We start from the raw sequence: 16,438 nt of genomic DNA, 5'->3' as shown, positions 1-16,438 counted from the left end.
AGCCGGAGAATGTGCCTGTGACACTAGAGACTTTGACTTTGTCCCTTAGGCTCGCTTCCCTCAGGGCAGATAAAGGAGCGGGGATCAGAGCCTCTCACTGCTGGCTCCCTGGCTCCGAATGTGGGAGTGGCAGAACTGGATGAATTGGGGGAGGGGCCATAGTGGGCCCCGCCCACAACCTTTGTGTCGGGGCCGCTGGAGAAAGAGCGCCGGTTGAGAGCCAATCAAGATGCCGCATGTAAATAACCCTGAGGGGAGTTTTCCGAGCGACTCTAGAGCACAGTTGTCGCTGGCCCGCAGCGGGCGCAGGTCGCACTGGCTGGCGCCATGCGAGGCGCCAACTTTGGTGAGTCGGTGGGTTCGGCCACGGACAGACGCCAGGGCGCCCGGGGTCTGGGAGGGGAGAGGATTGGAGATGGTCAGAGTCAGGATGAGGACGTCCTCGGGGACCCCAACCCCAACGATTCCGGACACGGATGTGTATAACGACGCCTAGGGGTCTCCGAGCAAAGGAAGGGCCAGATCCCTGAGGGACCTGGGGTGGGGGTAGCGAGGGACGTGTGGACCCCGGGCCACTGACGACGCAGTGTCCAACAGAGGGACGGAGACTCGAACCTATGGAAGCCTGGGGAGACTCTCACGCCATCTCCCCGCCCGACGCGGAGAAGAATCCGCGGCCCCACGGCAAAACCGAAGAGAGAGGAAGGCTGGCAGCGGACCGGTGTACCCACATCATGACCAACTGCCGCCACCACTCCGGATACTTGGCGGACGATGAGGCCGGCCACATCACGTACCGGACCCGGGTGGGTGTGCCCGGTAGGGTCTGACTCTGAGGCCCGATCCCATATGTTCCTCACCAGCCCCAGTGCCCCAGATCACAACACCCCTTTCTCATTTCCTGTTGACTTCCTCTCTGGGCCTCTTAATGACGTCCTTATCTCCTTGACCACTGCTCTGACCCCCTGCTGGGTCCTAGTCACCCTCAATTTCTTTTTCTTTTTAAAAATATATCAGCACATAGGTATTTTTAAACACATTTTTATTGATTTCAGAGAGGAAGGGAGAGATGAGAGAGAATCATTGATCAGCTGCCTCCTGCATGACCCCCCACTGGGGATGGAGCCCACAAGCAGGCATGTGCCCTGACAGGGAATCAAACCGTGACCAGTTCATAGGTCCACGCTTAATCATTGAGCCACGCTGGCCGGGCACCCTCAATTTCATCCCACGTCCCCATGACTTCCAGTGGCCTGGGAGGAGCTCAGTAAACTGGGCCCCAGAGTGGGATCATGGAGTCTATTCAAGGCTTAGGACTCAAGTTGCAGAAGTAGCCGTGGGGTGTGCAGGGCTCAAGACCACAGGTCGTCTGTACAGCCCAGCAGTGGAGCAGGACAGACAGATGAGGAGCCCCAGTGGGACTCAGAGGGGTTTTGTGATTACCCACTCACACCCTGTGTGAGGGCAGAAGTGGGTTTCAGATTCCCAAGCCAGGCCTTGTGTTCGTGTCAGGGAAGCTCAGAGCAATCCCAAATAGATGCCCACTTGGCAGAAGAGGAAACTGGATCTCAAGATGGACCCTTGTGCCCACAGTCATACAGCCTGAAGGTGGCAGAACTACGGTCTAAACCCAAGGCTCTAAGCACAGTTCCTTCCTTTGCCCACCCAGCTCCTGGTGCCTTAACAGGCGTCCTCAAACTACGGCCCGCCGAGGACATTTACCCGGCCCGCCGGGTGCCGCTGCCTGTCCTGCTTAGCAGCCGACTCATCCCGGGCCCGCAGTGCGCATAGGAATTTGTTCATAGTTTTTTTTTTAATCTATAGTCCGGCCCTCCAACTGTCTGAGGGACAGTGAACTGGCCCCCTGTTTAAAAAGTTTGAGGACCAGCCCTAACCGGTTTGGCTCAGTGGATAGAGCATTGGCCTGCGGACTGAAAGGTTCCAGGTTCAATTCCAGTCAAGGGCATGTACCTTGGTTGTGGGCACATCCCCAGTAGGGGGTGTGCAGGAGGCAGCGGATCGATGTTTCTCATCAATGTGTCTAACTCTCTATACCTCTCCCTTCCTATCTGTAAAAAAGCAATAAAATATATTTAAAAAAATAAAATAAAAAATAAAACGTTTGAGGACCCCTGCCTTAGAAGGACTCCAGGGACCCCTCCTGCTCTGGGGCATTCCTGATCACTGTGACATGCCTTTCTGCTCAGGTGCAGCCACCTAAGAAGCCACCGTTCCTGAAAACGGGACAGGCCTCCAATCTGGGCCACGTGCCACACCCACCTTCGATGTATGGCCCCTCAGGCAGCTCAGGGCTTCGCGGCCACCGTGGGAGCACGAGGGACCCTCGGCCCTTCGGTAGTTTCCTGGATTTCCTTGTCGAGGGCCAGGTGCTGGAGAGCCTGCAGCAGGTGGTGGAGGAAGCAACTGAGCGCATGGCGACCATGAAGACAGAGACTGGGGTGCCGCTGGTGGAGGTGCAGGACCCAGTGGAGGCGAGGGGTGGGCGACGTGTGCGTGCCCGGCCCAGCCTCAGTACCGTGCACCGGCACCATGTCCAGCCCAGCCTCTGCATCGGGCACCCCAACAACTACCCATCCTGCTCCAGCTCCATGTCTGACTCACATAGCAACGTCACAGCCGGCTACCCAGGTTCTCATGGCCGGGACAGCGACCTGGGCTACCGTGGCTTGGGCCCACTGCCACCCATAAGGGACAAACTTCTGCAGGAGAAGAGCCTCAAACGGCTGCTGCGTCTGGAGAACAGAGGGGTGAGATGTGGGGCCATGGCCTGGGGTGGGTAGGATGGAGCCCAGCCCAGAGCTCAGGGTCAAGCCTGGGTTGGCTGTTCCTGGACACCTCTGAGAATCCCCCTCTCTCTTCAGAAACGCCTGTCCTGCTCCCAGGGGGACTCCCTGCTGTGGGACTCGCTGGGCTCAAGCTTGGGTACACCGGAAGCATCAGAGCTGGGGCTTGGAGAGAGAGAGCTGAAATTCCTCAAGAGAGAGTTCAACAAGGAGATCAAGTCCTTGCTGAGCCAGTCGGAGGCCTTCAACCTGCCTGGCTACTCCTCATTCCGTGAGCCCCATCGGACCCTAGACCTCCTGGCCAAGAACCACCTCTTCCCTGCCCTGCAGAGTGTGGTCAACCAGGCTGTGGACAAGCTCAGTGGCGCCCTCCGGCAGAACGGCTGCCCTCTCTTCCCATCAGAATGGGAGCCCAATTTAGAAATCACACCAGGCTCCAAGCTGGCCTCACCCATCCCAGAGGAGGAGCCCTATGATGATTCCCCCCCCAACACAGCCTCCAGCTTCAAGATGATTGGAAGAAAGAACAAGCCCAGAGCACGGGACAAGTCGAAGGAAGGTGGTTCCACCATGTCTAGTGCCCAAGGAGCCACCAGATTTAGGCTCCAGGTGATACCCACTGAAGAGCCCAAGGTCCCCTCACCCCACCCCAGGCAGGAAGCACCTGACCAGTACCCCAAAAAACAGAGATCACCCCCATTTTCTTCTGGGCCTTTGAGCTCCAGCCAAAGGGCCCAGCCCTGGCGGAGCCTACACATCACCCTGCCTGCCCCCGGGATCAAGGTGGAAGTGCCCAAGCAGACCCAGCTGACCCAGGTCACAGTTCCGCATTCCTACCACCACCTCCCTGCATTCGTACCACTCACCTCCTTAGTAAGAAAGTTCACCCCAACACTCGCTTCACTGTATTCTGAGGTGGCTTCCTCAAGGGCAAAGCTGGAGAGTTTAGGGGCAAACTTTCAGGGGAAAGGCCCTTTCAGCCACCATTCCTAAAAGCTACTATCACTGGCAGGTGCCCATGGTTCAGGCCTCTTGCCCTGTACAGTGGAAACCACCTGAACAGGGGACAAGCTGACAGGGACTAGGAATCCTGGCCTAAATACTGCCAGGTGTTATGAAAGATGAATAAAGGCTATTTTTAATTCTGGGTATTTTTTTAACATTTGCATGTGAAATTGGAGACCGTCCCATGTGGAGAGGGTCCTGTCCCTTGTGGACAGCAGCCTGAGCCTGGAGTGGGGCTCTGCATCCTCTCCGGTCCTGCTGCCTGGGCCAGGGCTCCAGTGTATCTGCCCTGATGACAGGGAGTTGATCAGGAAGGGTGTGGAGAAGATATAGGCGGCTTCATCCGAGTGGGTCTCCAGCACAGACCCAGACCCTCTCTCACCCATCAAGGCCCAGGCACACCTCCCTCCTCTGAACCCTGGCCTGGGCAAGAATCTGCTGGAACCTGGATTGCCCAGGCTCCAGTTTGGCTGACAATGTGACTACAGTCACCTTCCTTGTCCTGGGCCTCACTGGTGTGGCCAGTGTGATGATAGTGTGATAAGTGTGAGGGTTGGCTGACATGCAGGACCTGCGCTCAGCGGTTGAGCGGGAAGCAGAGCAGATGTGTTGAGGCCATACGCTTAGTGTGAGAAGCCTGGTGTCCATGTGGGTGACATGTAGGGTGCTCTGGGTGTGAGGGGCATCCCAGGACAGCAAGAGTGGCATGACATGTCTCCCTTTCCCTCCCTGGCTGCTGCACAGAGCCCCCATTACAGGAAGACGACGGCACTGCCCTCCATCTCCAAGTCCATGTCCTGCATCTCCAACCCCTGGTCTGAGGAGCTTATCAACGACATGACAGAGCAGGCTGTCTCCTTGCTTGTTTGCAAGTACAAGTTTGAGAGGAACCTCACCAAGCAGCTGGGCCTCATCTCCTTCCCCATCACTGAGACACTCGTGGACCTCTTGCTGGGCTTCAAGGAAGTGAAAGGCTCCAACATCTGCCTGTCCTCAGAGGTCAACTGGAACATCCTGCTGCGAATGCTGGAGGAGGCCCAGTGGGCCCGGCAGATGTCCCTGGAGGCGTCCCAGCATGGCTCCTCCCAGCACACGGCCTCCCCCCCAGGCACCTCCCAGCACAGCATAGACACCCCCTCCATGTTGTCTATGCCAGCCACTGTCCTGGATCAGGTGCCCGAGGAGCCGGGCCCCCAGGTACCCATCCCTCAGAAGAACAGTACAGCTGAGGAGCACGAGCCCACGAACCCGTTGGAGCCCAAGCTCTCCACATCCCAGAGCACTGGCGTGGGCTTCAAGCAGTCTGAGCAAGTAGTGGACATGGGGGAGAGACAGAATAGGGAGGAGGAGGAGGAAGGGGAGGAGGAGGGGGAGGAGGAGGGGGAAGACGAGGGGGAAGAGGAAGGGGAGGAGGAAGAGAACAAGGACTATGAAAATTTGGGGGGATGAGAATGAGACCCAGAGCACCCCCGAGCCTCAGTGTAGGCAGAGATCAACCATTCCTCAGACAGCCCTGGAGATTCCCTGAGGCTCCCTAAGCTGAACCAAGTTCTGGATTCCCTACTCTTCCTCCTGCTCTAGGAAAATGCTGTCCACCCAGCTGGCCCCAGCTCTGAGCAGAGATCAGAATAGGCTAACGCCCACAAGAAGCTCTGCTCAGCCTCTCAAGAGATCCAACAGGAAAAATAAAGCTTCTGTTGATGGAGCAGTGTTCTTGTCTGGAAATTTCAGCCTCCCTTTCACACACTTGCTCTTCAGCCGTTGGATAGCATGTCCAGTGGGCTAGGCCTGGCCGCAGCTGGCTTTCAGGACAGCTGGCAGTGCTCTGACCCCTGTGACCTCACATGCTCTGTTGAACACAAATCGATGTTCATGGCTTTTCTGTACTCCAGTCAGCATCTTCCTGGCTCTTCAGGCCTCTAGGGTTCATGGTCCCCTTCCATCACAGCCTCTGTGCATCATGGCTTCTGCTTCCAGAGGCGGCGGCTCTGCCAGGGCATTCCCCCCCTCCCTTTGGCATGCCACACCCTCATATTCCGACTGAGGAGCCACCTCTTCCTGCTGCTCTCATGGCCACCTGTTTTCCCAATTTGTATTTCCTACCTCCACCTTCTGAATCTGGAGGTTCTATGACAAGCCACAATGGTGCTGCTGCTCCGTCAAGCTGTGGATTGGCTGTCCCAGGTTGGTCACATGACTATACTTATTTCAGTGGTGCTGGGCAGGCTCGCTCACTCCAGAAGGGTCTGTTGGCATGGCAGGTCTCATCTCCAAGGTTCTCCGGGGGCTTCTGGCCTTCCTGTGCCACCAGTGCAGCGCCCTCCTTTCCTCTGCCTTCTCAGGGCAGTCTGTGTGCTCCCCGGTTCAGGCATCTTTATCCAGGGACCAGCTCAACCTCTCCCTGCACCACCTATCCTGGCCTCACTTTTCCCATGGCTGAGAGGCCACGTGAAGATGCTTCACACTGCCTCCGCAGCCAGGTGCAGAGAGGCCAGGCCTGCGCAACCCAGCCTGGACATGCTCAGTGGCCCACGGGTAAGGACCACTGGAGCCAGGCAGGGAGGACCTTCCGCACAATACCCACACCCTACGACCCAGGGAGGAAGACTTACTACTGCACTGAATCAGAGGGATCAGAGCCCTAAGGTGGAGTGGGGGGCATCAGAGACCCACTTTACCACAGAGCTCTTTCGGTAAGGATCTTTTAGGGAACACGCTCAGCCCATAAGACCCATTCATTCCCTGAGGCCACCCACTGCCGCCACCACCATCGTGTGGAGCCACGATAGCTGTTTTCATGCACTTGGCCACAGTTGCTTGGACCTGTTGGCACATCTCTAGCCAAGCTAGGCCACTCAGGTTCTTTCCTAGGAGCCTGCAATTGGGATGCACCCCGAGATTCTGGTTCAGTTTGCACTGATCGCTGAAGGCCAGCGTGGATGGTGAAGAGCAGCCATTTTCCACCCCTCTCCAGAGAGGGCAAGAAATGCTGATGGCAGGAGGGAGCCAAGAAGGGGAGCCCCAGGATTCTGAGAGACAGCAGCTGTTGATACCCGCCAACTTCCCAGGCCCCACTGCCAAGTCCTCAAGGGAGAATTGAACATATCCCCTCCCCAGCCTCAGAAGTACGTGCCCAGGGACTGTCCTGGGATGGGAGCAGACCCTTCCCTTTGGGAACTACTGGCACGTGATACTAGAGACACCTGACCTTAGCGCCTGTTCCAGTTGTCTTGCTGTGTAAGAAGCCACTCTGAGCCTTAAGTGGCTCCAAACCATTTGTCATGATGCTGGATTTTATTTTATATTTTTTATCCTTATCCAAGGATATGTGGTGGGGTTGGTGTGTGTGTGTGTGTGTGTGTGTGTGTGTGTGTGTGTGTGTTATTTTTAATATTTGTATTGATTTCAGAGATGAAGGGAGAGGGAGAGATGGGAACATCAATGATGAGAGAGAATCACTGATTGGCTGCCTCCCGCACATCCCCTACTGGGGATCGAGCCTGCAACACAGGCATGTGCCCTGACCTGGAATCGAACCATGACCTCCTGGTTCATAGGTCGATGCTCAGCCACTGAGCCACCATGGTGAGGCTGTGTGTGTGTGTTTTTAAAAAAAGTATTAGAGAGAGAGAGAGGGAGGGAGAGGGAGAAAGATCTTTGTGAGAAAGAAACATCGATTGGTTGCCTCCCATACTCACTCTGGCCAGGGATCGAACTCACACCCTTGGCATGTGCCCTAACCAGGAATGTAACCCGCAACCTTTGGTGTACAGGATAATGTTTCAACCAACTGAGCCACCTGGCCAGGGCTATTTCTTTTTTTATAATTCACTTCTAGAGTAGGATATTTATTATAAACTCGCTCAGTAGAAGAATAAGAGTTCGTTTTGTTTATGATATTACAAAACACTCAAGAAGCTTGACTATTCAGACATATATTGAACCCAGAGCCCACACAACACCAAAGAGATACAGTGTTTTAAAACGAGAAGCAATTTTAAAAATAAAACTGGCCATATAATAGGTTGATCATTTAGCGTTTAATTGGGTTATAAAATATCTCCCCTAAAATGCTTTTTCATCTAACTAGGGGTTTGATTCATTAACAAGTCTAGAAATAGTCTATTGTAGCCATAGATACCCACAAATACGCTACCGGGGAATGAAAAAGCGTGTAATTTTAGGGTTGTGTTATTGGGACCATGACCTTCATTCCAGGGACCCCAAAGTTGCTTGTACTAACTCAGGAGAGGTCACCCAATTTCCAGAGAGAAACAGGAAAAGAGAACAAAAAGAATGAACACTTTCCTTTCTGACAACTATCCCTTTCCGCAGATGCCTGGCATGATCTGATACAGAAGGCAAAGTCACTTTCCTGTGTAGAGAGTGTCTTGGAGGGGCCAGAGTATCAGAAGCAGGGAAATCAGGATGTGGTGGTAGATATCTAGAGGGAAGATGGGGTGACTTGGATTAGGGTGGTGATGAAGGATGCAGGAGAGTTGCCTCAAAATCTGTTTTGGAGTCAGTGTTGGATTAGATGTGAGAGCAGTAAAGAGAGGTATTAAAGATGAATCCTAGCCCTGAATGGTTTTGCTCAGTGGTTAGAGCATCGGCCTGCGGACTGAATGGTCCCAGGTTCGATTCAAGTCAAGGCATGTACCTTGGTTGCAGGCACATCCCCAGTGGGGGAGGGGGGTGCAGGAGGCAGCTGATCGATGTTTCTCTCTTATCAATGTTTCTGATTCTCTATCACTCTCCCTTCCTCTCTGTAAAAAATCAATAAAAAAATATATAGATAGATGAATCCCAAGTTTTGGCCTTGAGCACCCCCGCCCCCCATGAAGACCTAAGCCTGTCAGAAACCTGGAACACACAGTCGCCTAGGCTTCGTTCCTACAGTCACTTTCTAACGGTGCTCTGGTTTCCTAAGACAGCTTTAGGTCTTTCCGGTGAGAACATGTCATTATACTAAACACCACAGCTCCCTGTTGCCCTCTGCTGCCTAGTAGCAATAGTGTCATGGAAGGAGTCAGTGAGAGGCACGTGAATTCAGAAACCCCAGGGTCTAGGGACTGAGGTGATCCAATGTCAGAGGGGGGGAAATGACCGAGTGACTGGGGGAGTATGTAATCCCAGAGTCCGGGAGCTGAAGGGCCAGGTGATTCATTATCTGAGATCTGTCGACTTTGTGACCACAAAATTTAGTGGTGGAGCAACCTCAAGACCCTGCAACTTCGGACCCAGGGGCTGAGGACAGAGACCATGATTGAGGGCTCGGGGATCCAGGGTGAAGAAGCTTCACGAACGGGTTCAGAAGCTGCTGGTTGGACCCTCCCGTACAGCCTCCCCAACAGCTCTGCCACCGCTTGGATCCGCACCAGCTTTCCTTTGCTTCTCATTGGTGGGGCCTCGGAAGCGTGGACCAATATGAACCCTCCTCGTGTCTCCAGCTCCCTCCTCTGGAAAGCTGGCCGCGGCGAGCCAATGGTAGGGCCGGTGGAGCGCTGTGCGGATCCGCGATTGGCTGCCTCGGCGGGCTCGGTCCAAGCCGGATTGGCCGGCCGCGGAGACGGAAGCGGCTCGGGCTGGAGCTGGCGGAGCCCGGCCGGGGCGATGTGGAGCGCGGGACGCGGCCGCGCTGCGGGTGCGGCGCTGCTGGGTCTACTGCTGGCGCTCTTGGTGCCGGGCAGCGGCGCCGCCAAGACCGGCGCGGGGGTCGTGACCTGCGGGTCGGTGCTGAAGCTGTTCAACACGCAGCACAGGGTGCGGCTGCACTCGCACGACGTCAAATACGGATCCGGTGCGCGGGGCCTAGGACTGGGCATCGCTAGGGGGCGGGGCTGGGCTGGGCGTTTGAAGGCTGAGTGATTGTGGGGGTCTGCGGCCAAGGGTCTGGGGTTATCTGGCTGGAGTTATTGGGGGACTGAGGACGACAAGGACCGGCGGTTGGAGGGGGTCGTCGCTAGGTTGGGGGCGAAGAGGGTCGTCTGGGAGCTGCGGGCCAAAGGACTTGGAGTTCATCCGGGGATAGGGGTGGGAGCTGGGGGTGAGCCGTTAGAGTATGGGGTGGAGGTGGTCCTGGAAAGTTTATGGTGTTCGGGCTGAGGGTCGCGAGTTCCGGGATTGACGGCGACCCCGTGGGTGGGGTGGGGTGTCGCCCTCAGGCAGCGGCCAACAGTCGGTGACCGGCGTGGAGGCGTCTGATGACGCCAATAGCTACTGGCGGATCCGTAGCGGCTCAGAGGGCGGATGTCCGCGCGGATCCCCGGTGCGTTGCGGGCAGGCCGTGAGGCTGACACACGTGCTCACTGGCAAGAACCTGCACACGCACCACTTCCCGTCGCCGCTATCCAATAACCAGGTGAGCCCCTTCCCCCGGCCCCAGACTCTTCTGTTGTGTGTGTGTGTGAGGGGCTGACGGCAGAGCCTACTCTTCGTCTCACCTTCTCTGAGCCTCAGCTTCCTCTGGGAAGTAGGAATTTAAAATCAGAAATGTTTACCGAGCGCCCCCTCTGGGGACACACGTGACTCCTCCCAGGTCCCGCTCACCCACCCCAGCGGAAAGATGGACAAGGAAGAGTGTGATCTGAACCTGCTGGTAGCTCCACTCCTGGGGGCGAGTTGGACCCTGGAGGGGATCCACGTGGCCTTTGGGGTGGGAAACTCGAAAGGGAGGAGGGGCTCAGGCTTGGTCTGGAAGGATGAGTAGGAGCCCTAGGCCATGGGAAGAGCTTGTGCATGGAGTTCACTGGAACTGGGTAGGGGGGTGAGGGAGGAAGGGGGGGTGGAACAGAGGGTGCTTTTGGTGGTGGGGGGTTGTTAGAAGAAAAAATGCGAGCTAAGTAGAGACCTTGGCTGTCAGCCTGAGGGATTGGACTTTATGTTGAGTTAGAGGGGTTAGGATGGTAGTTAGGGGGACATAAAGGAGGAGAGAGGAGGCCTTGGCGCTGTGGGAGACAGTGGTCACCACCCAGACAGGTGGGGTGGGGTTTGCATGTGTTTGAAGAACCTGGGTTGTGAAGGCCCTACTGGGTATTGGGGCTGGGTGTGTGGGGGGGTGTGTTGTCCCATTTTGCAGCTGTGGAAACAGGCTCAGCGGTACAGGGAAGAACCTGAGGCCCAGTGCCCGAAGCGAGTGCTGCTGCCAGGCAAGTGACCACAGGGGACTCAGTGTGCCCTCTGGTGACTACTGCCCCCCCCCCCCCCATCCATAGGAGGTGAGTGCCTTTGGGGAAGACGGTGAGGGTGATGACCTTGACCTGTGGATTGTGCGCTGCTCAGGGAAGCACTGGGAGCGGGAGGCTGCCGTGCGCTTCCAGCACGTGGGCACCTCTGTGTTCCTGTCAGTCACCGGCGAGCAGTACGGGAGCCCTATCCGTGGGCAACATGAGGTGCACGGCATGCCCAGCGCCAACACACACAATACGTGGAAGGCCATGGAAGGCATCTTCATCAAGCCCAGCATGGATCCCTCTGCAGGTCATGATGAACTCTGAGTGCCGTGGATGGGTGGATGGAGGGTGGCAGGGTTGCGGCATCTGTAGGGCCACTCTTGGTGAAGACTTTGGGTTTGTAGGGGTTCTTAAGTGCCTTTGTTAATTAAAGAATGTTGGTCTGTGATTGTTTTGGAGTGAGCCTGGGTGTGACCAGGAGGTCCCAGCTCTTTCTGGCCCAGTTCACCATTTCTTCCTCAGTGCAAAACTGCTGTCTCCCCCACACAGCTGAACAATTGAACCTGTCCAAACCCTTCTGGTGCCTTCCCATGCATCCCAACACTGCTCTGCCACCCTTAGACAGTCTGATGGCAAGTGACCCTCCAACCCCTGAGCTTCATGAACCTTCCTGTTAAGAGCCGTGGCCAGGGCCTCAGCAGGATAAGTGGAAGCCCCACTCTTTTCAGCAGGGATGAGATACAAGCTCTCCAGACCCCTCACTCCTTGAGGTGAGGACCCCCATTTCCTGGCACTCCTCCCCTAGCAGTTGTGAAAGTCTTTGACATTTGTTTTAATTTTTATTTACTTATTATATATATATATATATATATATATATATATATATATATATATAGTTGATTTCAGAGAGGAAGGGAGAGGGAGAGAGGGATAGAAACATCATGATGAGAGAGAATCATAGATCAGCTGCCTCCTGCAGGCCCCACACTGGGGATCGAGCCCACAACCCAGGCATGTGCCCTAGACCGGAATCAAACCTGGGACCCTTCAGTCCACAGGCCAATGCTCTATCCACTGAGCCAAACCAGCCTGGGCTTTGACATTTGTTTTTAAGCAAGCACCAGGCCAGGATTCTGCCTATCTGCTGGATATTAGCATCACAGGTTCTCTCACATTCGATGCAAATGGCACCCCATGCACCTCAGCCTCCAGGCATGTGAAATCTCAGGTCCCCACAACAACCTTCCAAGGTCCCAAGGAGATACCAAAACTTCAAAAAATATCGCATGGAAAGAGAACCTCAAAGAACTGCTACCTGCATAGATCTGAGAAGGCTTCCTGGAAGAAGAGGCACAATTTAGTCAGGCAAAGCATTACAACTTGAAGGCAGGAACAATAAATAGTAGGGCGCTAATAAAGGAAGGTAACAGCTCTGCTGGTGTGTGGGTGACCTCTAGAGGTTGTGGTGGAGATTACAGGCTTACTGGACTTGCTAAACACTCGGGGTTGTGTGGGAGGATAGGGGCTTAGGGTTGCTGCTGGGGGAAGAGGGAGCCATTTTCCTGAATGAATGTAAAAGTCCCAGGAGAGGCTGGGGGTTGCAACTGGCTGGAAGGGGGTTTGGAGGAGTGTGGGCATAACACCTTACATTTGAGAAGTCAATGAACCTTATGGGGGTGGGAGAAGCTGTAGCTAATTTTGAGGCCTGAGGGGCGGAGGGTCCTAGATAAGCCCATCAGTCCCACCCTCTCCCCTATGAGTTCCTGCTCTGCTCACACAGACCCCTTCCTGGCTGACCTCTCCACTGCCAAACCTCTCAGGCACTGTCTACAAGTCTACATTCCTCTCCCATCACTCACCTGACCCGAGACAGGATTGGAGTCCAAGCCAATTTCAGTGAGAGGAGAAGGAAAGGCAGCTGGTGAAGGTTACATTGTTGAGCAAGTTACTCTTGTGGGCAACTGGAGCTTAATTCTTTGGGGGGTTCTGGGACTCGGTGTGGAAAAAGCATCAAAGTTATCCAACCAAAGTATCTGCCCTCATTGGCTGAGGCTGCTGGTGGGTAGGAGATTATTCTGCAGTACTTCCCACTTGCCCTGGACACTGGGAAGTTTACCTGAGGGCTCTATTCTATAGCCAGAATAAAACCCTCCGCAAGAGTCTGACAGGGAGCATCCTTTCTGTGGTGTTAATTGCCAAGGGGCTGTGGGCCAGGCACCAATAGTGTGGACCACATTTTGCCCATCCAAGGGGGCACTCTGGTCCATCCCTGGCCCCTCCTGGTTATGAGTCCCCTTCTGCCTCTGCTTATTACCTCCTTACCACCACACAGACATAAGTGCAGAGTATTAATTAAGAGCAGAATCAAACAGTGAACACAACGTATAGTAATCCTTGGGAAACCAAGGTGGGAGCAGGTAAGGTCGCTCTGGGCAGAATTCAGGACAAGACCCAAAATGAACACCGCAGCAGCAGAGTTCTCATTTATTGAACACTAAATGCCAGACGCTGGGCCCACGATTATTGTCTTAATTTTGCAGAGGAGGCAACCGAGGTTTGCAAAAATTCACACCTAGCTCTGCCTGCCTCTAAAACATTTGCTCTCAGCCTCTGAGTTGGGAAAATAAAACAGGAGGGGGTCTAAGCACCCTGCCTCCTACCTGCTGCCCCCTCCCCTCCCACTGCAGCTATGTGAGGCAGTCGGTGTAGTATATATTTACAGGCCATCAGCCCAGGGGCGGCACTTAATGGATGCTTATTCACAAAGTGGATCGCAATCACGCAGGGATCCAAGCCGACACCCCCTTCCCCGTACCTCCCACAGATCCACAAGGCTCCACGGGCTCCAGGACCCGGTCTCCGCAGCCTAAGCCTACCCGGGTGGCTTCGGGCAAATTCCACTTGGGTCAAACCAGGCGATGTGAGGGAGTGGTGGGAGGGGGCTATCCCAGCCAGAAGGACCTCTGCAGATCCCGTCTGCGAGGTGCAGGGAGCAATGTCAGCACGCAGAACGAAGCACCTGCAGCTCTGCGCCACCGCAGGTATTTTCCAAGCGTCGCAGACCCCTCCTCATGGGCTCAGCCGTGCGGCTGGCGCCCCCCACCGACTTCCATGTGTTCTTGACCTCGCAGCTAGAAAACTCACCGACAGTGGAGCTAAGAAAAGGCGGGCAAAGTTCCTTTTGATAAGTTATGAATGGGTGGGAAGTGTTTGTAGAACTCATTGTTAAAACCACGGAGCCCTAGGCTCGCCGCCGCACCGCCAATCCGGGCCCGGAGGCTATTTTGAAATCGCTCCCGCATCAGCCAATAGGTGTGCGGGAGGCGAAGCGCCGGCGCCGGCCAATGAGCGCGGCGTTATGCTAAGAAGCTGGGGGCTCGGCTGAGACGACTGTCAGCGGGTTAAAGATGGAGCTGGTGGGCGAGAGGGCGCCACGAGGTGCTGGGTCGGCCTGGTGGAGAGGACAGGGACGGACGACTACCGGGACGTCTCTCCGCTAACCTTCCGCGTCCTGCCCCGGCCAGGGGCGGAAGGGGTATCCAGTTGCGTGAGTAGCAGGGTCCCACGCGAGGGGAGCGGGCAGGGCGGCCCTACCCGGCGAAACTATGTGGAGGGGCGCAGCCCAGACTCCAGGCGCTCTCTCTGGGCAGGGGGCTCCAGAGGGCGGGAACCCCCCTCCCCCCGTTCCTCTGCGCCGCACTGGGCCTCGGGGCAGCGAATCTTTTAGGACAGAACGCGGAGCCCAAGTTGGGGGCCAGGGGCCAGGGATGGGGGCCTGAGCTGGCAGGGGCGTGTCGGCCCTAAGTGGGGCCACCCTTATCCCGGGCCGCAGGCCGGTGAGGGCGCAGGGTCATCGGGCTGAACCACCCTCGCTTCGAGCGCCAGTGGGCTTCGGACTGTGGTGGAGCACGGGCCCGTCTTCTTTGTGTGTAAGCCCCCTCCCCTGTCCGCTCCCGCTCTGGATTTGGAGCTACCCCTTAGTTTGGGGGTCTCTCGTCCACCCATATCTGGAGCGGGCTGAGTAAGGTCCGGGTTCCCTGGGATCCTGAGGACCCCGAAGACTGAGGACTGCAGTCCCGCTGAAATCCCCCCTCCCAGCCCTGAGGTCCAGGACAGGCCTCTGACCCCACCCTCCCACGATTGAGCTTCCACCCTACCCATATTGGGGGAGGGGGTCCCCCCCTGCTGGCCGCAGGTGCTCTGACGAGGTTGCACTACTGTGCTCTGAGAAGCAGTGCAATGATATTGTCAAAGCATCTGGGACCAACCTTGGGGGCCCCCATCCCCCACGCCTCCACCTCCTCCTTCCAGGCCGGGCCCCTTGGGCCTGCAGGTTCTCCCCTCCCCCCTGCCCTGCTGGCTCCCTTCTCCATGGAAACTTGAGATCCTGGCCAGGCCTGGGCCTCTGGGGTCAGAGGGCACCCTTCCCCCAGGCAGAGGCCCCGCCCCAGTGGGCCTGCATTCCTGGTCTGAGATCCCCACCGACAGACCACCGGGAGAGGCTAGGCAGGCACTGGCAGGCCTGCCTGACACTCTTTCCCTGTTGCACTACTGTGGGCTGCTGGGAAGCAGTGCAATGATGAAAGGGCATCAGTCAGGTCTAGTCCACCACACACAGCAGCTGGTGGGAGGGAGTTTTGCTGCCTCAGTCTACTTCCCAGTATTAGGTCGTGGTTCAGGGCTGGGCTGGACCCTCCATCAGAGGATTAGGTGAGTGCAGAGCTGGGGAATTGCCCCACAAACTCTCCATCTACTGGCTGGATAGGTGCAGAGTCAGAGGCCCTGATTAAGAAAAGCTCTGGTTTGAAGAGGATCTTTCATACTAGCACCCTGGGTAAGACTCAGAACTCCAGGTTTGGTTAGGGTCTTGTAGAAAAATAGAGGCCACTGCTTTGCATGGAAGGTCTTTCTGGGCCTGGCTCAGACCCAGCTCACCCTTGACCACGTGGAGGTGAACTGGAACAAGCCCTTCTTGAAGGCTTGGGGAGGACCAGTCTCTGGAGAGAATGATCTCCTGGGTTCTCAGCAGGAAAAGCGCTATTTGGGGTGGGTGGGTATCCTTGGGATAGGAAGCTCGCAGGTGATGGCCAACAACTGCACCATCTTGTTCTCTTGCAGGGAAATATGCTGCCCTGAGCCTGCAGGAGGGACTAGGAGGTGCCTGGCATGCCCACCCTCACAGCTGGAATTGGGGGGATTGGAGCTGAACTGCCAAGGAGCCTGGCCAGGCATGCTGGCAGGGCCATCTCCACCATCAGGACCTGACACAATGCACAATGACAGTTCTGTGCCCTAGGACAGTTATTCAAGCCTATCTCCTTAAGAGGAAGCCCAGGTTCCAGATGGGTGTCTGGGAGTTCCTCTCAACCCTAGCTGAGTACATTGGGGTACCGGTTTCACCCCCAACCTGGGGGTAGAAGCCCTTGCATCCAGGGGGAGGATGAGGAGCTATAACAC

At 56.0% G+C, this 16,438-nt stretch overlaps 3 protein-coding genes across 3 annotated transcripts in view; 2 read left to right on the top strand and 1 right to left on the bottom strand.

Annotated features, from left to right (window-relative positions):
• Positions 1–16,438, bottom strand: part of LOC308238408 (coiled-coil domain-containing protein 74B-like) — a 508,084-nt gene that overhangs the window by 401,588 nt on the left and 90,058 nt on the right. The window lies entirely within an intron of this gene.
• On the top strand, positions 735–8,162 carry CCDC116 (coiled-coil domain containing 116; the record flags this gene model as incomplete). Its single annotated transcript, XM_080649881.1, has 5 exons — positions 735–806; positions 2,208–2,768; positions 2,883–3,659; positions 4,554–5,120; positions 8,145–8,162. The coding sequence occupies 5 exons, from the start codon at positions 735–737 to the stop codon at positions 8,160–8,162; spliced, it is 1,995 nt and encodes a 664-aa protein (XP_080506007.1).
• SDF2L1 (stromal cell derived factor 2 like 1) lies at positions 9,361–11,429 on the top strand. The gene is made up of 3 exons (XM_080649820.1): positions 9,361–9,609; positions 9,974–10,170; positions 11,024–11,429. The coding sequence occupies exons 1-3, from the start codon at positions 9,423–9,425 to the stop codon at positions 11,303–11,305; spliced, it is 666 nt and encodes a 221-aa protein (XP_080505946.1). The 5' UTR covers positions 9,361–9,422; the 3' UTR covers positions 11,306–11,429.

This window comes from Plecotus auritus, assembly GCF_963455305.1.
Source record: "Plecotus auritus genome assembly, chromosome: 13".
Lineage (NCBI taxonomy): Eukaryota > Metazoa > Chordata > Mammalia > Chiroptera > Vespertilionidae > Plecotus > Plecotus auritus.
Note: the sequence above shows the minus strand (reverse complement) of the source record. Positions and strands in the feature narration are given on the sequence as shown.